The sequence below is a fragment of the Mesocricetus auratus genome, unplaced genomic scaffold (assembly GCF_017639785.1).
Source record: "Mesocricetus auratus isolate SY011 unplaced genomic scaffold, BCM_Maur_2.0 Super-Scaffold_100013, whole genome shotgun sequence".
NCBI classification, from domain to species: Eukaryota; Metazoa; Chordata; class Mammalia; order Rodentia; family Cricetidae; genus Mesocricetus; species Mesocricetus auratus.
Window position 1 is genome coordinate 69,435,134 of NW_024429196.1, and position 21,412 is coordinate 69,456,545.

Below are 21,412 nucleotides of genomic sequence, written 5' to 3' on the forward strand. Positions count from 1 at the left end.
AACTTTGTACCTATTGGAACCAAATCAGAGAGAGCAGACGGTGCCTGCTGCAAACAGTGACATTCTGCCACGGGTCCAGAAACCATCCTTCTGTCTTTCATATCCCTACCCCTTCATTCTGATCTTCCCTAGCAGGAAGCCACCTTCTGTAGTTCCAAACTTCAGGCTGTGGGATGTATGTTCAAATGCTGAAAATGTCATTTTCCCCCCTGACATTTGTGAAAGCTTCCAGAAATGAAAAGCAATTAGGCAATGACTTTGTTGATTAATTCATTACTTAATTAATGGGTAAAGGACGCTTTGAAACAGATGAAAGATCCGGATAAGGGCAGTCAGAGTAGAATGCTTTCTTGACGGTCCAGGCTCTGGGGGCGTGGGCTTTTCAGAATAGAAACCCTGATTGAGCTGGCAGCACGAGGTCCCATGAAGAATGAAAACAGAGCCCCTTCCTGCCCCTCGGCCTGTGATGCCGCAGAAATGGTGGTGGCTGATGTGTTGGTGTCAAGTGGGACCTCTGTGAGCCTCTGGCACTCAGCAGGACAGTTAGAGTCCTGGGCTTATGGACCGGCCAGTTTTTGGAAACTTTCTGCTGGACCTCCATAGAGGCTGAATGCCTTAACCATGGAATGAGAGGTGGTCATGTTACCAAAGCTTTCTATCACAAAATGGCATTATCTGCCAGCTTACTCATAATACTTGGTGGGCACAATAGCAGTTATCATCAAATAATGTCATAGTTCTATTTCCATTGCTGTGATAAGATGCTAGTTTTATGACAAAAAGCACGTTTGAGCAGAAAGGGTTTATTTCAGCTTACAGATTCAGGTTAAAATGCATTGTTGCAGGAAGTTGGCTGGAACCCAAATCAACTAGTCATATCCATAGTGAAGAGCGAAAAGAAATAAAAACATGCATACTTAGATTTCAACGAGGTTTCTCTACTCTCGTACAGTCCAAAGCCCTAAACCAAGGAACGATGCTGCCTGTGTTGAGGCTGGGTCTTCGCTTAAGGCAATCAAAACCATCCCTCGTTGATGGCAAGTTGGCAATTGAAACTAACCACCACAACTGTTAATGGTGTACAAGAAATGGACCTGGCACTCGAGAAAGGTGACGTAGCTTAAGCAGGTGACTTCGGCTTCTCCAACACTGATCACCATTCATCTGTCTTCTCTCCCCAAGTATGGGCCTTCGGACTTCTCATGCTGCTCCTTACAGCTGATTAACTGAGGGGGAATTGAAGTCTGTTTTGTTTTGCTGTCCCCCTGTCCAGTGCACAGGCTCAAGCCTGGGCCCCTGCCTGTGTCAGGCGAGGGCTCTCCCACCGACCCCACCCCTACCCTTTGCTCTGTTCCTCATCGGCTCCTTCCGTCTCTCACTTCCTCTTCTCTTTTTTTCTAATCTACTCATAAAAGCCTGGAGCATTGGTTTTAGATGTTTTTTTCTTTTCCTAGAAAGTCGTTCAATGCACTAAGCCACTTCCTAAAGCACTGCTTTGAGCAAACCTAACTTCATTTATGTTTGTGTTTTAATGCATGCATTTTGATGTGCTAGGGACTGAACCTAGGACCTCCCATACCTATAACTTCTGTACCTACAACTCCATGTTCCACAAATTTTGTGTTGTTTTCACTTTTTCATTTTGTGTGTGTGTGTGTGTGTTGGATAATTTCCATTGTGTGGAATTTTTTCCAACACTTTTCTGTTGTTAATTTATAATTTAATTTAGCTGTGGTCAGACACCATTCTCTAAATGACTAAAATGTTTTAAAAATAGATTGACACTTAGTTTTCTACACAGCATTTAGTCTATGTGCACTCGAATATAATGTTTGCGTTGCTGTTGTTGAGTAAATATTCTATAAATGTTAATTTAGTTAAATTGGCTAGTAGTGGTATTCATGTATTCAATTCATTTTTCTTTCAGTGTGCACATGGATTATTTGTATGTACAGGTGTACATGTGTTTACATAGCTAAATGTGCACAAATACGCAGGTGGAGGCCAAGGTCAACCTCAGATATTGTTCCTTAGAATCATCCACCTTGACGTGTGTGTGTGTGTGTGTGTGTGTATGCACACGCGTGTGCGTGTGTGCTTGCTACATGTAGGCACATGTCTGTGAAGATGCACACGAGTGCATGGACATGCAGAAGACATAGGTTGATGTCAGGTGTCTTTCTTTATCACTCTCCACCTTTTTTATATATATTTCACTAAGCATGAAGCTCACTGACTACTAGCTCACTGACGGGCTCACTGGCCAGACACTAGACTAGTTGGCCAGGGAGCTCCAGGAATCCTCCCATCTCTCCCACCCCAGCCCTGGGATTGCTCAGCTTTCCTCGTAATTGCTGGGGATCCAAATTCAGGTCCTGTGTACCCAGCAAGTTCTTTACTGACTAAGCCATCTCCCACCACAACCTTGGTTTTTGAGGCAGATCTTTCTCTGGGATCTGAAGTTTACTGATTAAGCTGGGCAGGCTGGACTCTCGGTTCTCTCCCACTCAGGTGCCAGGATTATCAGTATGGGCCACCATGACTGGCTTTTTACATGGATGCAGCAAGCAGTTCACCAACTGAATTATCTTTCCAGATAATTCCATATGCTTACTGGTTTCTATTTTCTTTTGACAAACTTGTTCTTTCAATTGATCTGAGCAGCTAAGGTTTAAATCTTCAGTTATAAGGGATTTTTTTTATGTTTCTCTGCTTTGCTCTGGGATTTGTGTTGGATTTTTTTTATTTTTAACTACTAATGTATCTATCTTTTTCTATTCAAAAGAGTTTGTTGTAGAAAGCACATTGTTGAGTTTTGCCTAATTATCTACATATATCTCTATTTTCACCTTTTAGTGTGTTTAAGCCACTTACATGTAATGTAACTCTCTGTGTGGTTAGATATGAGTCTCCTGTGTTACTTTTTAATAGTCTTTTAAAGAGTTATTTTTCTTTTATGAGTATGGATGTTTTAGCTGCCTGTGTATCTGTGCACTATATGTATGCCCACTAAGGCCAGAAGAGGGTGTTGGAGCCTCTGGAATTGGACTTGGAGATGGTTTTGAGCCACCAAATGGGTGTGAGAAACGCAGCGTGGTCCTCTGCAAGAGCAACAAGTGCTCTTAACCACTGAGCATCTCTGCAGAGTCAAGTCTATTGAATTACTTTCAAAATACAGGCTTTGCTCCTGTTTTTCTTCTTTGTGGATTTTTGGGGGAGGTAGCTATTTTTATGATTTAATTTTTTCACCTCAACAAATTCTACTTGAGTCTTGCTAATATTTTCTACTTCACCTCATAATATTTTTATTTATTTATATCCTTTCCCATACTTATAAGATTTTCAATAATTGTTTTTTGTTTTTGTTTGTTTGGGTTTTTTTTTGTTTGTTTGTTTTTTCGAGACAGGGTTTCTCTGTGTAGCTTTGGAGGCTGTCCTGGAATTCACTCTGTAGACCAGACTGGTCTGGAAGTCACAGAGATCCACCTGCCTCTGCCTCCCGAGTGTTGGGATTAAAGATGTGTGCCAAAACGCCCGGCTCAGTAGTTGTTTTAATGATCCTGTCTGCTAGTTTCATTGCCTCTGCTATTTTTCAGTCTGTTTTCAATGACTGATTTCTGTTGTTGTTTGGCCCAGTTACAGCTCATATTTTATTGTTTCTCTGCATACCTGGTAATTTGCAACTGGATACTGGCCATTTAAGTTCCATGTTATTCAGTTATTTTTTAAAATTTTTTATTTAAATTAAAAACAATCCCAGTTCCTTCTCCCTCCCATCCTCTCATTCCCCCCATCAGCCCCCCCATCCCACCCCTCTTCCACTCCTCAGGGTGGGTAAGGTCTTCCGTGGGGAATCATCAAAGTCTGTCACATCATTTGAGGCAGGACACCCCCCTAAGCCCCCTACACCCCCCTACCCCTGAGAGACAATCCGTCCATAGGGACATAGGGAATGAGCTCCCAAAGCCCATTTGCACATTAGGGATAAATACTGGTTCCACTGCCAGAGGCTCCATAGACTGCCCAGGTCTCCCAACTGACACCCCAAGTTTGGAGCTATTCAGTTATAAACATTATTATATTATTTAGAAACTATTCCATTGGTCTGGCTACAGGCAGTTTATCTGCAGAACAATTTGATTCTTTTGATTCTTGATGTGTCATAATTTTGTTTTTGTTTTGTGTATTTTGTTTGTTTTTCAAGACAGGGTTTCTCTGTGTAATCTTAGCTGTCCTGGAACTTACACTGTAGACCTCAAACTCACAGAGATCTGCCTGCCTGTGCCTCCCAAGTGCTGGGATTAAAGGCTTGTGCCAGCACCGCCCGGCTCATAAGTTTGGTTTTAGAGTGGCCCCAGAGCAGAGGACCCTGGCATGTGGCCTTCTGCCCACAATCACATGTTATCAGGCTGATGGATTCCAACTCTCTCCACCCTACCTCCCCTGAAGGAATTGCTCTGGCAAAGAAGCCGTGAGTCCTTCTGCAATTTCTAGACCTCTTTCTTTGCAGGATAAATTTCTGTTTTAAAATTTCCAGCCTTTTCAATATCTCTGTCCTCCACTGCCCTTGGAACTGCTCCAGGCAGGCAGTGTGGCATTTGCCTCTCCTAAAGCTGCTATCACTGTGCTGTTTAAACCTACAGTGTGTCAGACCTGCCTCTGACTCCTCCCCTTACTCCTACTGTCCTCTCCCTCCCGCCTCCTCCCTCCCAGAAGCACTGTCTTCAGTCTGTCTTCACTTTTACTGGGCAGGGTCTTCCCTGCTGGTGTCTACGCTCACATCTCAAGCTCAAATGGCAAATTTGAAAGGCTGGCTCATTACAATGGGTGGAACAGTGCTGGCAGCTTTAACAGATAAGCCCTATTCCCCGCAGCTAAATTCAAGGCTGTTTGTTGCTTGTGTGATGTGTGCACTGCTGGTATGAGGGAGAGGTCACCACGTGGTGACTTGGGGACCCAGATTCCTTCCCCTCAGATCTTGCCCTGTGTCTGGGCAAAGAGAGGCTATGACAGGTTGAAGGGTGTTCACTGGGTTAATGTTAATTCTACTTCAGGGTTTGGGGGGTGACACAGTCAGTAAAATGAGGGCCCGATTTCATATCCTCAGCACCCACATAAGAGCCAGGCGCCATGGTCCACGTGGTACCCCAGACGTGGAAGGCAAGAGGCTGGCAGGCAGGCAGTCTGAAACGGCAACTTCCGGGTTCAGTGAGACACCCTGGCTCAAAAAAGTAAGGTGGATGGTGGGTTCTGCGGTAAAGTCACTTCACAGGGTGAAAGGAGCCAACCAACTCCCACAGCCTGTCCTCTAGAAAAAGTAGAGGCTGGCCACAGTAAAGCCAAGTCCAGTTCCTCCTGGGCTGTGCCTTCAATCCTCAGGCCTCTCAGCAGATCTTGGTGGGGGCTTGGACCCAGCCCCGGGAGCCTCTGAGAGCCTCCAAGCATCCAGTGAGAGTCTGGGATGGGTCACTGAAGCCTGTCGTGGAGAAAGAGGGAGGCCTTCTACGAGTAGAGCCTGTAGCCCGAAGGTGGATGTATCAGGGGCAGGACCCACACAGCCGATGCCAGGCCAGGGGCCAAGCAACTGTCTCAGGACCAAATTTTATGCACACTGTTCCCACCTCCCGGAGCCCAGACCCGTTAAAACCCTCACAGGAACAAGAGAAAGCAACAGATCTATCGGATCCGTCAGCCCACCTTGGTCTGCACCCTTGCTGGTGGCCTCTGCTGCTTGATTGGGTGTCAATGGCATTCCAGTTCAGGGCCTGCCTAGGTTAGGAACACTCCACCTCTTACAATGACCCCTCTGGGTAGTTGTTTTTATGTTGTTTGACTGATTTGGCTAGGTACTCCTGTCTTTCCCCAGGCTGACTTTGAACTCCATGAAATCCCCCTGCCTCAGCCTCCAGAATACTGGAGCACCACATCTGGCTTTGAGTCACTCTCTGTCATGGTAAGACGGTAGCTGATGGACAGCAAGACTCTGGGATGGCCACAGCATGAATCCTGTTAATACCACACAGTCCCTTTCCACACCCGTCAGCCTGGCAAGGGGGCTTCCCCAGGTAGTGGCAGGTGTTACCGGGACAGAGGTCTTGGCCCCCAGTATCAGGCTGGCTTACTGATGTGGCAATGCGGAGGTTTGTTCCTGGTTGGTGGTGACAAAGAGCTGTCTGGGGCATCCTACCAGACAGGATCTACTGAGTTACCTGCTGTTCTCATGAGGTTGAAGTCAAAATGTCTGCCCTGCTGTGGCCTCCACTCAACCAAGGAAGTATCTGCTTCTGAGATTACTTGGGTGGGTGGCAGACTCCGATTCCTTGCTCCAGGGTTCTGGCCATTAAGCTACTTCTCCAAGGCCTCAGGAAGACCCCTAAGGCCTTTTAAAGGCATCATTCAATTAGGTCAATCCAAGACCATCTCCCTTTTTCATAAATTCAGTCAGTTATCTAAAGGCTTGGTCACATTCACATTTACCATAGCGTGAACTCCTACAACACTGGTAAGTCACACCTTCCTTTACCTTCAATCTGATAGGTTATGCATGAAATGGACACCAGGGGGCAACCTCAGAGTTAGCCTGCTACACGAACTTCCCTGCTTCAATAGACCTGCAGCAGAGATAGGATAGCAAGCCAGTGACTTTCTGATGTAAAGTGGGTTTTGAATGGAAAGCACAAAGACAGAATGTGGTTCCTCCTTCTCTCCCACAGGTTGCTGATCGTCTCAGAAAGGAGCACACAGACACTAAAGAGCTTAAGATAATATTCTTGCCAACCCCATTTGTTCCTACGGGAACAGGAGGGAGTAATCAGTAGAACTGTTTGTTGGGCACAGTTTTCTACTTCCCCACAAGCTGTGCAGTCTTCTATGGAAGCCTTCTTCTCCGAGACAGAAATGTGGTGGGACAGGGAAGGGACAAAACCAGGGGCTTGCCCGTGGGAAAGGTGCATTTTCGGGGTATCCTAAGCCACAGCATCTTGCCCTCTGGATGGTGATGCTTACCCTGCTGTATGAGCTGCCTCCTCGGTCCTTGCAAACCCTCCCTGTTCAATGGTCAGGTCGTGAAACTCAGGGGGGAACGGCTACTCGAGCCCATACCAACTCAGCATGAGGTGAGGCTCATGGTGCTGAATTCGGATCTGGGAACCACACATGGAGTGTGTGGAACACAGTGGTAGAGACGTCTGGGTAGCTTGTGCTTCAGGACTGAACCTCAGTAGCTTTGGGGGATGAGGGAAAGTTGGTGTGGAGTCAGAAGGTAGCACTGTGGTATTCAGCAAATGGTCACCACCTCCCATGCCTCCTTGTAGTAGTCTTGTTTGCAAACTAAGGGTAACAGTGTCTGTCTTGCACACACCTGTAATCTCAGTACTTGTGAGACTGAGGCAGAAGGATCACAAGTTGGGGACCAACCTGAGATAAATATTGGGATTCTCTCTCATTTCTCTCTCTCTCTCTCTCTCTCTCTCTCTCTCTCTCTCTCTCTCTCTCTCTCTCTCTCTCTCTCTCTCACACACACACACACACACACACACACACACAACCACATGCACACGGGGGTGGGGTGCAACTTCCCAGAGGGGGACTTATGAGATTAGAAGAGGCATTGTGGGAACAAGGGAAGCTCCTGAGTCTGGCATTGCTTGGAGCATGAATACCCTGCTGAAAAAGCCAGACGTTTTCATGTGCTTCTGGAAGTAACCCGGACTTTGAGCTACTCTGTGCAGCGCACATGGGAAGCTGGCTCCTGCCTTGCCATGCCCACAACCTTGTGTCATCCCTTCAAGCTCCTGGTCCATCTCAGCATCTGGGCTGTGCTCTCTGAGAGCAGATTAAACAGAGCATGGCCAGGGAAAGAATGGCCTCGGTTGTTTTTCTTTAAAATTTTTTTTTTACTTAGGGGGCCGCTGGAGAGATGGTTCAGAGATTAAGAGCACTCACTGCTCTTGCTGAAGACCCAGGACTGGCTCCTAGCACCCACATGTTGGCTCACAACTGCATGTAACTCCAGCTGTAGGGGCTCCAACACCATCTTCTGGCCTCTACGGACACCAAGTGTTCAGGTGACGCAAGCACATGCAGGTAAAACAGTCACACACATAAAATAGCTAAACACATGATGTCTAAAGATGTTTCCACCGAGAACTAGGGCTGGAGAGATGGTTCAGTCAATAAAGAAATTGAGCAGAAGCACGAGGAGTCAAGGTCAATCTCCAGAACACAGGTGGTGACACCTGTAATCCTAGAAAGAGACCAGGGGGTGCTGGAGGTCATTGGCCAGCTGGTCTTGCCAAACTGGGGAGCCCCAGGTTCAGTTAGCAACTGTCACAAAAATAAGATGCAGTTCAGTAGACAAAGACACACAATATTGACCTCTAGCCTCCATGTTTATCAGTGTATACATGAACACATAGATATCACACACACACACACACACACACACACACACACACACACACACACACACACACTCCCCACCCCTGGCTCCTGGCAATCCCCAAGCCATTTGTATCCAGAAGCTGGGCTTTTTTAGGCTCCCGTGCTCAGTTCAGTGCTCAAACATTTTGGTTTTCCTTTTCCTAAGGAAAGCTGTTCCCGGTGAGTCCAGTTCAGACAGTGTGTGGCCAGCAGAGGGCAGAAGAGCCCCGGAAGATGAGGGGGTGGAGCAATGAGGCCACTTCTGAGCAAGACTTCCTGGAAAAACTCTTAGCTGGCTTCACATTTATAATAGCCACTCTTCTGTCATATTCTTTCCCTTCCCATATTCCTTGCAAAAATTTGTCACTTGGCAGCTGCAAAGGCTCAGGGCTTGGGAAACTCCCAGCAAGTCCGGGCCACAGCCCCCTGTCCGTCTATGTTTCAGCAGCTGGAGGGGATTTAGATGGAAGTGAGGGAGATGGGAAAGGATGTGGCCTGGATGGGAAACTCCCTCCTCAGTGGTGGCCTTCCCCAAGACTGATGCTTCAGGTCACTCAGAACACTGCCAGGGCTGCCACTGAAGAGAATGAGCACCCTGTCACAACAAGTGTGCAAGGAGATGGAAGGCAGGGTAAATAGCTTAACTCCAAAGTTTTTTTGTTGTTTGTGGGTTTGTGTGTGTGTGTGTGTGTGTGTGTGTGAGAGAGAGAGAGAGAGAGAGAGAGAGAGAGAGAGAGAGAGAATTGATTAAGAAAATGACCCTGAAACTGGACTTGGCAGTGAATGCCTGTAATCCCAGCACTTAAGAAGCAGAGAAGGAGGACCAGGAGTTTGAGGCTAACCTTGGCTGCATAGTGTAGCCCTACCTGGGCTACGTAAGACACAAACAGAGACAGGGGGGAAAGGAAAAAATAAAAAGGAGATATGGGGGGGCAAGCCCTGGAGAGATGGCTCAGTGGTTAAGAGTACTGACTGCTCTTTCAGAGGACTGAGGTTCAAATCCTAGCACCCACATGGCAACTCACAACTGTCTGTAACTCCAGTTCCAGGAGATCTGACACCCTCACAGACATACAAATGGGTAAAACACCAATGCACATTAAATAGCAATCTTTTTTTTTTAAAGAAGATATTGGGAGGCAGAGGCAGATGGATCTCTGTGAGTTCAAGACCAGCCTGATCTACATAGGCAGACTCTAACTGAAACCTCATTTGGCTCAGTGTTTGGACATGGAATTCTCAGAAAGAGCATTTTTAAATTGCTGACAATCCAGAGACAGGCCGAGGGGATCCTTCCTAGGACTTGGTTTGTAAAGGCATGGCTGAACAAGCAGGTGCTTCCCTGGGAATGAGCAGAACTACCAAACAATTTTTTAAAGCTAAGATGGCCCTCTGAGCATGAGTGTTTGTGTTTTGCAATCAGAAGAATTTATTCTAGCCCAGGAATTGGTGGATGGTGATCCTCTGCCTGATTTCATAAGGCAGATAAGCCTAAAATGGACCTTACACTTTTCAGCAGTTGAAAAAAATTCAAGATGAGAATAACATTTCACATGTTAAAATTGTGTCCAAGTCAAATTTCAGGGCACACAAACAAGCTGGACTGAAGCAGGGCTGAAGCCGCTCTGCATCAGGCCACGTGACATGAAAAGCATAAGTCTTTTTGTTTTGTTTTTTTGTAACTTGTCTGACTCCTTAAAAGGCTTTTGCTTCCTGCTGGAGACTGTTTAGAGTGGGCAGGAAAGTCTTCAAGGGAGACCCGTCCCCTAATGGTCTGGTCAGGCACTTGTGATTCCAGCCCAGAGTCAATCTCAGCCACACAGCAAGTTCAAGTTCAAGACCAACCTGGGCTACAGAAGACTGTCTCAAAAACCAAAAATAAATAAATACCTGCCCCTTTCTGGTTTTTTGTTCGCTTGCACGTGTGTGTGTGTGTGTGTGTGTGTGTGTGTGTGTGTGTGTGTTTAATTTGGGAAAATGAGCTATGAAATTGAGTGAGGGGTCCTTGGTACCCAGTGAGGTGACATGTGATCAGTTAAGCCTGGTTTTTAAGACCATCCCTGTCACCACAGTGAATTTGAGGCCAGTCAGAGCAACATGGCTCTCGGGTATAGAAAAGTGTGATGTGAGGAGACAGGACCCAGGAAAGCTAAGGGCCTGTGGAGGTAGCACCACCCACAGACCTGGCATGAATACCTCTGTCAGTTCTGAAGGGCAGCCTTTTTCATGGTAGGAGGTTGGTCCGGGACTTAGAACTGAATAATGGGGCAGCTAAGTCTTCTTCACAGCTCAGGTAGGACCCAAATTCCTGACTAAGGCAAAAATTTTGCAAGGACTGACAATGTCCTCCCAAGGCATCTGAGGTGTTCCTAGAAGGGAAGAGCAACCGATACCGCCAACGGGGCTCCCCTCGCCTGCATCCCTTTCCCTGACCAGACTTGTATCTAGAATGCTATCAGTAAGGACCATGCAAACATGAGCTCTTCCAGCGAGGGCAATGCGGCTAACGGGCAAGGGCACCGGCACCGGCACATAGCCTAGGGCCTGGACTCCCACCTCTCACCCCAGGGCTGACTCCCCGGGGTGTCCAGGCTATAAGGAGACCCTGTCCCATAGACAAGCTAGAGAACCCTTCAGGGGCTCCGTGTGGTTAATCCAGTATTAGAAGCTTTAAAAACCTAGATGTCTGCATCTGGAGGCAAAGGCCTTTGTGATGCCCCCTCCTCTTGCTGTTAGAGAGAATGGGTAACTATGACTTAGTCATCCAGAGGTAAAGAAACAGAAAGGTGCATGGGATTGAGTGGTAGAGTTGGGGAAATAAGAGGGGGAAATGGATAGAGGAGAAAGAAAAAACGAAAGGAAGGGAGTAAACGCAGGGGCGTTTTCCAGCTCGCCTTGCCTCCTCTGTCTTTGAGCGGCCAACTTTCTGGGGCCTCATCTTTTCCGCAGCAAGAGGCTTTCGTGGAAGGCCACTCTGCTGCTTTTGAACCTAACCGCGGCGACTAGAGCCTCTAGGATTTTGACAGACCCCGGGTGCCAGCGCGGTGACCCGGCACCTGCCCGCAGGGGGCCTAGAATGTTCCTCCGGGACATTTCACCTTGAAGCCTGCCTCTCAGCCCAAAGCGACTGAGCTCCCTAGCCCGCACTCCGTGGGGTTCAGACCTCTTCTACTCGGGGTGCAGTCTCCCGGGTTCTGCACTCGCTGCCTAGTGGAGCCTGTGTGAGCTGCCCAAGTCACTCAGGCCAAGGAACCGCAGAGTCAGAGACCGCTGCATCTTCGTCTTGGCAGTGACCCGATTCTTACTTCTACTCTGAGATCCTAGGTCGCACCGGAAAGCCGCTAAGGGCAGCCGTGGGTGTGAAACGAGACAGGACCAGCGAAGGATTGCCAGGGACCTTGACCACCGAGAACCGTTTCCTCGGGGAGTCCCATAGATGTATCCTAACTTAAATTTCCAAAGGAAAGCACATTCTTAAACAACAAACCCTACGAAATAAAAAGAAGCCAATTCCAAAGACCAAATCCGGGGCGCGGGGTAGGGGGATGCATACCAACCTCCAAGTTCCAGGAAGTCAGAAAAAATTTCAAAACGAAAGTCCACACGGACATCGAACTAACCAAAGAATTACGGAGATCGGCTCTCCAACGAAAAAGCAACTTAGATATAATCTCTGAGTGTGGGGACCGCGTAATTTTATATCCTCGACGGTTTGTGTGTTGAAGTCAATCTGATGACCTCTTTCTAGCAAAGTGCAGGGGGCGGACGGCAGCGTGCCCAGACCACGCGCTGCCCTCTACGTTCAGGCGACCTCGGCTCAGCGTGATGAATCTGAGGCTGAAGCCGGCCTCCTCCCCGAAGGCCACCGCCACTGCCTCCTTGGCAAACCTGCCTGGAGTCAGGCTCAGAGAAAGAAAATACCAGATGAACGAACCCCATTCGGGGTTCTCCAGGGTATTCCTGGAAAGAAAACTTACCCAGAGCGCCCTGGGAGCATGGCGAACTTGGGGAAGCTCAGAGTTTGCTGTGGACTGGGGAAGGAAATCGGAATCCCAGCCGGGTGGTTGTCAATACCCAGAGGTGAAGCGAGCATTTTCATAAATCTTCCTTGCAGCCACTCGCGGTCTCAAATTCATTTTGCCGAGTAAGAAACATATCGATTGCAAGTGGGAAAGGAGACAAAAAGAAACCTTTACGGTCCGGAGAGGGTTAGAGGGAAGCCCCACTTAGAAGCACCCTGATGCTGGCCACTGACCTGGCCTTGGGCTGCTCTATCTGCCTCGTGGCTCAGGGACCACTTCCCGAGTAGATCGGCTCCAGAATGCCGCCCCTCCTGTGCGCGCTTGGGGAAGAAACTGCGGCTGGAGGTGGTAGGAATCCATCTCACACTCATGCTCTGGGGGTAGGCTGTTTCATCGGGTAACCCATTCCTCTCTTCTACCCGGCACGGCCGGCTGAAGCCCTGGGATCCTTCGGGCTCGCAAGTAGGAAAGGGGACGTTTCAGCTCGAGGGCCCCCTCTTGGCGAGGAAATTGCACCGCCGAGGACCCCCTGCTGCCTGGAGTCCCTATTGCCAGGCCACCCGGGAGGGTGGTTGGTCTGGGGCGCTGAGGTCACCTTTTCCACGGTGCCTGCCTCTCCCAGAGCGGCCAGTTTCCGGGATTTTCGCTTAGGCGATGGCGGGAGGCCCTGGCGGGTGTCCGGTTTAAGACTCAGAGGCTGCACCTCTAGTGGGGACTCCCCTTCTTTCCGTGTCCTCCATGTGGCAGGGGGGAACCCCTTTTCTGGTGAAACCCCTTCCAGCCTGCCAATGCAAAATTTCTAAACAAAGGGTCCCTGACGACGTTTCTTTACATTTTTTCGCCTAAAGGGGGTTTATTCTCAGATTGGCTTTAGGTTCCCTCGGACTTTAAGAATGTACTTGGAAAAGACTGAGCCAGGGGCTCGAGCTGAAAGAGTGTATCAAGGCATAGACTGTCTTTCAGCCTTTGGTGCCAGGCAAAGCTTTTAGCCCTTGGGGGCCTCATTCCCAGCAGGCACGAATCATTGCAGGCATTCGACTGGGCGGCTTGAAACAGCCCTGGCCAGAGTCCAAGGAACTGAGGGATGGGGGGGGGGGCGGGAGAGGGGCACACCTGTGGGAAGGAGTGAGGGTAAGTCTGCATATGTCTCCTGACTCTCCACATCTAGAATTAAGGCCTTCATGTTGAAAATGAGCCCCCTCTGCTCAGCTTGACCTGAAGTGGCTTACTGGCAATAAAAATAGATTTGGTGACTGGGGAATTGACCGTGTGAGTGGTCTTGGTGTCTCAGACTCCAGATTCCAGGGCCAATCTTGAGTTTTTCAAAACCTGCCTGAAACTGGAAGAGGACACAGAGGGTTCAGAGATGGGACAATTCAGTCAGGCTCAAAAATAAGAGGAGAGAAACCAGGGCGAGGGCCGGCTGCCACTAACTCCCAATAGAAACCACTCAGGGCTATGCTTCCAAAGCCCAAGAGGAAGTAAGAGGAAGTGGAGGAGAGGAGGTGGAGGGGCCTGATGCTAAGCCATCTAGGGATGGGCAGAGTGGAGACAGTGGAGGCAGATGGGAGGAGCTTCATTCTGGTGTGGACAGGGGACCACAGAGAGCCGTTTTTACTCCCTGGAGTGCCTGAGCCAGTTTTTGGACTCAATTGTCTTAGAAAGTAAGTAGTTGGACTACCCATCCAGACGAGGGAGCCATCTGGAATTGCTGTGTCCTGAATAGATGATGACTCTCCTCTCTGTCCAGTGAGAAGGAGGTGACTATTGAGTCAACAGAAGTGGGCAAACACTTGCCACCCCATCTCTGAGAGGCCCGCATAGGGTGCAATAAGTCCTAGTAGGTGCCACACTGCCCTTTCTGAAACAGTCATTTTGGCTAGTTGATCATCCCCTCTGGCTCAGAAAGCCAGTAAATAATTAGCTGAGCTGTGGCAAGGGGTTTTCGGGGTCTAGGTCTCACCAGAACATCTGGAAAGGAGTTCTTTGTTCCCTTCCCAGCCCTCATGGACAATGGATTTTGGCCATCTCCTAGTGTCTCAGATGCTGTAGTCCAGGACCTCAGAGGCCCCCTGTCAGCGGGTGGAAGAAATGATTTCAGGTCGGGAAGGAGTTGGGATGTGGGTGTGGTGAACTCAATTTCCCAAGGGTGAGGATGTGGGCTTTGCAGAGACCTCACAGTGGGATGGTAGTGGTCTAAGACATGGAGTCTAGTCCAGAGGCACTGACTGGCACGGTTGGATAGAGTGGAACAAGGGGACAGAACCAAGACTCCAGAGCTGGGCGGGCGGGGAGTGCAGCAACTCTGCTTGCACCCTCCTGGGGGACACCCCGCCCCTTTTGTCACCCTTGAGCCTCCTGTGTGGCACACCACCCCCCCTCCCTTCCCCAAGCTCATACCTTCAGTCCCCACAAACTTCCCCGCAATTGTCAGTGTCTCCTCCAGGCAGGAGACAGCTCAGAAAGTAGCAAAGCCAAGATCCAAGGGCATAAACTCAACAGGGTTTAGCTTGGGATTGGTGAGCTAAAGAAAAAGAGAAAGATGGGAAAGCATCATCCTTAGTCCTGTGAGGGACTGAACCAGACTCTCAGAGCATCCCGTGAATACCCGCCCCCAAATCCATCCAGTGAACCAGACTCTCAGAGCATCCCGTGAATACCCGCCCCCAAATCCATCCAGTAACAGGTTTTCCTTTTTTGTTCCTCCAAACTAAGAACAAGTGAAGCAAGCATTACCCTGTCTGTTTCAGTTGAGGGAACATAACTCAGCGCACCGAGTCTAGTGGTTGCCAAGGAAAATGTGTCCAGGTATGCTTAAATTCGAAACGGAAGGAAATCCTAGTTGGGGAATCTTTTTTCCTCTCAGGGCAGCTTCCAGGGAGTTGAGACCAGAATGGTAAAGTGAGATTGAGGTGGACAGTGAAGGGTGGTGGCGCCGAGATGTGGTGACCACCCTGCGAATTACACCTCTGTGTACAGCGCGCCTCGCCCCTATAGTATCCCCCTTTCCTGGGAAGGCTGCTTAGGGTTACCCTTGTCCCTGATGAGCCGCAAAGCTTTTGCCCCTCCCCCTCCTGATTTCTCCAGCCCCTCCCCATCCCACCCAGTCCCGGGCCTTGCTGTTCCGCCCTCCCGCACCTCGGGCTCTCCCTCTTTAGGTCTCAGGACACTCTGGTCCACGAGTCGTCTTGAACACTTTCACATCCCTGCATGGAATCCTGTGCGGTGCTTGCGGTCTGTCACCAGATTCCTTCTCACCTCTCACTCATGGTCCCTGATTTCGCCCATCTCCGCAGTGTCCTGTCCCCGAGGCAGTCCTCTTGGTGCGCTCCGCTCATTCTCCCTTGGTGCGGTCCCGCCAGCCCACAACCCAGGGTTCTTTCCCTCCAAACCTCCTTTGCTCCCTCCTGGCTCCCTCCCTCCGGCGGGGCCTAGGGGGTGGGGGGTGGGGGCGGCGGCGCGGGGCGGGGCGGGGCAGGACGGGCGGGGCGAGGCGGTGACGCGGGGGCTGGCCGGGCTAGAGGCGCGGCGGCGCGGGGCGGGGGCGCAGTCCCGGGTCCGACTGGCCGAGCCCCGCGCGCCCCGCCCGCGCCCTGCGCCTCCGCCCGGCCAGCCGGCGGGGGAGGGGGCATGAGCCGGCGCCCGCGCGCCGCCGGGAGCTGCGGGCCGGCCTAGAGCCCCGCGCGGGCCCCGCGCCCGAACCCAGCCGCCGTCTGCCTGGCCGCGGGCGCATCCGCGGGAGCCGCGATGCAGCGGCCCGGAGAGCCGGGCGCCGCGCGCTTCGGTCCGCCCGAGGGCTGTGCTGACCATCGACCGCACCGCTACCGCAGCTTCATGATCGAAGAGATCCTCACCGAGCCGCCTGGGCCCAAAGGCGCAGCGCCCGCGGCCGCGGCCGCTGCCGCGGGAGAGCTGCTCAAGTTTGGCGTGCAGGCGCTGCTGGCCGCTCGGCCCTTTCACAGCCACCTGGGTACGTGCAACGGGACTGGGCTTGACGGGAGGGTGGGAGTCGAGCCACAGGGCTGCCCGGAATCCATCCTCCTTCTCCACTCTCTTCCTGGAGCGACCTGGGATGCAGGCCCCAGGCACATCTCTTCACACACTCCAACTGGGAAATAGAGGCACGGGCAATGGGCTGCGCAGAAACCGGGCCTTATGTCCCCGGGCCAGGTCAAAAGAGAGTTTTGTCCTCTGCTGCGGGGCAGCTTCGGGTTTTCCGATCGGGTGATAGGCCAGGGACTAGAGCCCGCATCCCTATCAGTAGCAAAATTAGCCAACCGATCGCTCTGGCTCAAAATGACTTCAGTCTCGAGAAGCCGGAGTTTCGCGCTAGAGGGTTGAGGGCTTGCAGTAGCTGCCCAGACCTGAGAAAGCTGAGTCCTCTGGAGAAGAGGGTCAAGTCCCCAAGTGCTGGGTGCTGACTGTGGCCCATGCCATCCAGGAGCCTCTCAGAGTCCGCGACAAACCGAGGCCTCTGCTGCAGCCAGGATCTCCCTAGGCCTTGTTTGAGGGAAAGAGGCCTGGTTGTGAGCCGCTGCCCGGCTGGCTCTTCCACTTCGAGGTCAGCTGGGCTTCCAAGCGTCTTGAGTCACTGGCTCAGACCTTTTCTGTCTTGATCTTGTCTCTTGGAGGGTTGTGGGGAAACCTGTACTGTTCTGCCTGCCTTCTCCATCTGGGCTTAGGGCTTGTACAAACTCTCTTCGGTTGACCTCCGTCAATTCCTTTGGTGGAGTTGGTCTGTCTCCCCTCTCCCGGCTTCCTCCTAAGATTCTCTTCCCACTCCTTACTGTCCTCCCGATGCTTACCTCGCCCTGACGGGTCCCTTTCTCGGACCCTCTCCTTAACGAGAAGCCTACCAGGAAATGAAGCCTCCTACATAGACTCCAGCTCGGCTAGCGGGATTCAGAATCAGCACCCCCCCTGGTTTGTCCTGGTGACCGTCGGTCCAGTTTGCCTGTTTGAGGTTCACCTGGTTCACAGCCTCCTCTGCCTTCCACTGGCAACGGTTCTATTGTTGATAATTCGTTTGAAGCGGGCAAATAACCGGTTTAAGACTAGAGAACATAGAATATCTTCACGGAGTTCTTGGGGGGGGGCTGAACAGAGAAAACAAGAAAGACAATTTTGGGGCTCAAAGGATGCTTTGGCGACCCTCGGGGCCTCAGTTGGCCGTTGTAAATTGCAACACGATGCCCGAAAAAGCAAATGTTCACACTTCCACCGCGTTCTTTTCTGAACACAAAGCCCCCCTTCCGAATTCACCAGTTTTTTCCCGTTGGTTTCTCTTTTTCACAAAAGACGTACTCTATGTCCTCCAAGCGGCGAACTTGCTCTTAAGAACCTGAAAATATCGGTGGCAGCTGGGGCATGGAAACGCCAGAACAGAGCGCATGTTTGAGTGAGGGATACTCCGTTCTAGACTTGCCGGAACACCTATGTCGAGGAGTGTCTCCCAGGACCGGTGGCTTGAGTTCTTGTTCTCCTCAGGGAGTGGTGGGCTCAGACTGAGCTCAGGCACCCAGGCGTCACAAAGTGCCGAGGTCTCAGAGGCTCAACTCCAGCTCACCCGGATCCTTTCTTTTCTCCCCTCTGCAGCGGTGCTGAAGGCTGAGCAGGCCGCTGTGTTCAAGTTCCCGCTGGCACCGCTCAGCTGTTCCGGGCTGGGATCGGCGTTGCTGGCCGCGGGGCCTGGGATGCCCGGCACCGCAGGCGCATCGCACCTGCCGCTGGAACTGCAACTCCGCGGGAAGCTGGAAGCAGCGGGCTCTGGGGAACCGGGCACGAAAGCCAAGAAAGGACGCCGGAGCCGCACTGTGTTCACGGAGCTGCAGCTGATGGGGCTGGAGAAACGCTTCGAGAAGCAGAAGTACCTCTCCACCCCTGACAGGTAGTGTAGGTCGAGGCTGGGCTCAGGGGACGTTAGGCCGGTGGTCAGCTGATCTGCTAAGGGTGTACGTTGCTCTTTTCCAGAATAGATCTAGCTGAGTCCCTGGGCCTGAGCCAATTGCAGGTGAAGACGTGGTATCAAAACCGGAGGATGAAGTGGAAGAAAATAGTGAGTGTGGCTTGCGGCTTGCGGTGTGCCGGGGTTTCCTGGGCATTGTCCCCGTTATCCTCCAAGAACTGTCTCCCCACCCTCCTCACACTACGGTCAGGCCCACCCAGTGCACTCCGCTCTTTCTGTTCGGGTTCACTATGGTGCTCATATCCCTTCCCTCCCACCGCATGCATCCTTGGCGGTCTCTAACTCCTACACCTTGGGTTCACTCTCTCCAGCAGCGCTTTAACTTTAGGATTTGGAGTCAGTCATTGGTGACACCTTGGTTGGGGCCTCTGGTTCCACCTGTGCCCTGGGCACCGGGTGGCCCTTGGTCTGATTCACACCTCACTCTAGTACTGTTCATTCTCGGGACAGGTTCTGCAGGGTGGAGGCCTGGAGTCCCCTACCAAGCCCAAGGGGCGGCCCAAGAAGAACTCCATCCCCACGAGCGAGCAGCTCACAGAGCAGGAGCGTGCCAAGGAGGCAGAGAAGCCAGCCGAGATGCCAGGCGAGCCCAGTGACCGGAACTGCGAGGACTGAGCTCCGTCAGGGGTGCGGCACAGTCGGCGGGAACCCAGGAGCTGGCCCTTTCGTGCCCAGGCCGTTTGCTTTCGAAACATTTCATTGCTACTTTGAATGTGGACAATTTGGGGCCAAACAAGGAAGGACACAAGCCTGGAAGCCAAGCCCAGGTCTCAGCGAGCTCCTGTCTCTGCCCCCAGTCTGGGAGAGTCCAGCATGACCGAAGCTTCTTAGAGCTCCGAGTGCCCGGTGCTCCACGCACACTCACGCCCCACTCCTTGCCCACACCCTTTCCCTGCCTCCAATCGGCCTTCTGGGCCCGGACACTGGCAGGAACACACCCGCTTCCGCGCCTTGGGGACCGAGCCTCGGGGTGCAGGCCTCTGAGGCCCTGTCCTGCAGAATCGGCTCCTGGAAGACCTGGCGAATCAGCTGATGCCCGGTCCCAATGTCGCTGGGGTTTCTACCCACCTCTCAAGAAGACGGTGACTTGTTTTTCCAATAAAATATTTTATGACACAGCGGGGGGCTTGATGGTGGACTTCTGAGTCCACGAGGGATGGAGGGGTCTTCGAGGGATGGAGGGGTGGTGAGGTAGGGAGGGCACTGGAAATTGGAACATCCTCCCCTCAATGGAGGCTCAAGTACTGCAGCAATTAGGTTACTTCGGAATAAACACTGGGTGTGAGGGACCAGGATGGACTCTTCCTTCCCAGCTGTGTGTGTGTGTGTGTGTGTGTGTGTGTGTGTGTGTGTGTGTATGTTGGGGGCTGGCGGTCACCATCAGTGGTAGCAGTAGGCCACCAGTCCAGAAGTGTCTCAGAGCCCTGAGCATTTTAAGCTGTTGATTAGGTCTCCTGGGACTTGACCTCTGCGGTCCTTACGATATTTCTGGCCAGCTCTTTTGAGGTGGATGGGAAGCCCAGTGTGTCTGAGGCAATCGGGCATAACTCGGCAGGGAATGCCTACTGGTGCCTCTCCCAACCCAAAACGTCTCAGCTGTTTGTCCTTGGGGAGGGGGACTGGCCATATAACTTCTGTCTCTGTGGTTGGGGACATGGTGACCACTGAATGGAAATATAGCTAAACCTCAGCTAGGTGACACAGCTTGACCATGCTCTTCCCGACACACTAGCATTCAAAGCCAGGTCCTCTCGGGGTTCCAAAGCTGGGAGGTTTGGGGTGGTGGTTGTTTTAAAAAGGGGTCTCACACTGTACCCTCACTATCCTGGAACTTGCTATGTACACTAGGCTGACCTTGAACTCACAGAGACTCACCTGCCCCTGCCTCCCAAATGCTGGCATTAAAAACATTCATACCATGCATGGCAAGTTTAAGAATATGATGGTCACCCATGTTGATAACTGTCCTCTTTATTTTCAAATTTTTGTATTTTCAAGTGTTTGTGTGTCTCTCCGTATGTGTTTGGGGGTGTGGTATGTTCACCTGAGCACAGTTGCAGGCCAAGGACAGTCAGAGGTGTCAGATTCCCCTGGAGCTGGAGTGAGGGGCAGTTGTGAGCCCAGGGATGTGGGTACTGGGAAGCAGAACTGGGGTCTTCTGCAAGAGCAGTGTTCACGATCTCAACCACCACCGGGCTGCTTCTCCAACTCCAGACTTTGCATTTCTGACCAGGTGGTCCCTTCCTAGAACCCAGTTTGAACTTCTCCCAGGAATTTCCGGGGTCTGGAGAAACTAGAACCCACATCTGTGAGGGTTTTGCAAGAGATTTTCTTCAGCACCCCAGTTGTGCTAGGTCTTTGAGAGATTGTCTTCTCTGGCTCCAGGGTCTTAATTCACCCTCACCAACAGTTGTAAAACGAAAAAGAAAGAAGGCTGCAACCCTAGTTGCCTGGAAGGAACAAATCCTGTGTGTGTGTGTGTGTGTGTGTGTGTGTGTGTGTGTGTGTGTGAGAGAGAGAGAGAGAGAGAGTGTGTCCTTCTAATTCCTTTGACCCCAGGTCAATGCAGCCTAGCAGTGCTATTACGAAATATTCTTGTAGCAGGCCCTAGTAATCATTTGGACTAATCCTTACAGTTCAAAGGAAAGGTCTGAATTCGGTGGCCAGAAGTCTTGGGGTACTGAGGTTTCAGTTTTTTCTCCATCAACTCTGCCAAATTGTGAAAGAGTAGAACCCATCAGGATGCTCGCCGAGGGGTACAGAGGCTTCTAACTTAACAGGTTTCCGTAGGACTCCCTCGTTTTACTAAATTTGAAGAACACAATCTCATGCAAAGTATTTACTAAGTGTATCTAAGGTTTTCCCGGGAAGCCCCTGACTGGCTCACCCCAGCATTGTTACAGGATGCAGAGCACAATGGCCAGCATTTGAGAGTGCCAAGTCCTCCAGGCACAGATGGGGACCCTGACTCCAGTTCTTCAGTTATTAGTGAGGCATTGGAAGC

At 51.2% G+C, this 21,412-nt stretch overlaps 1 protein-coding gene and 2 long non-coding RNA genes across 3 annotated transcripts; 1 reads left to right on the forward strand and 2 right to left on the reverse strand.

Moving 5' to 3' along the window:
• Positions 1 to 787: 787 nt before the first annotated feature.
• LOC121143644 lies at positions 788 to 14,068 on the reverse strand. Its single transcript, XR_005880923.1, has 2 exons — positions 12,399 to 14,068; positions 788 to 1,226 (listed from the first exon to the last, which is right to left on the reverse strand). It is a non-coding gene; the product is annotated as an uncharacterized LOC121143644 (long non-coding RNA).
• Positions 14,069 to 14,161: 93 nt separating this feature from the next.
• LOC121143643 lies at positions 14,162 to 15,857 on the reverse strand. Its single transcript, XR_005880922.1, has 3 exons — positions 15,702 to 15,857; positions 14,844 to 14,967; positions 14,162 to 14,515 (listed from the first exon to the last, which is right to left on the reverse strand). It is a non-coding gene; the product is annotated as an uncharacterized LOC121143643 (long non-coding RNA).
• Positions 15,858 to 16,017: 160 nt separating this feature from the next.
• Barx1 (BARX homeobox 1) lies at positions 16,018 to 19,698 on the forward strand. Its single transcript, XM_005066329.4, has 4 exons — positions 16,018 to 16,413; positions 18,039 to 18,330; positions 18,414 to 18,498; positions 18,859 to 19,698. Exons 1-4 carry the CDS (start codon positions 16,191 to 16,193, stop codon positions 19,021 to 19,023), a joined length of 765 nt encoding a protein of 254 aa, XP_005066386.1. The 5' UTR covers positions 16,018 to 16,190; the 3' UTR covers positions 19,024 to 19,698.
• Positions 19,699 to 21,412: the final 1,714 nt, after the last annotated feature.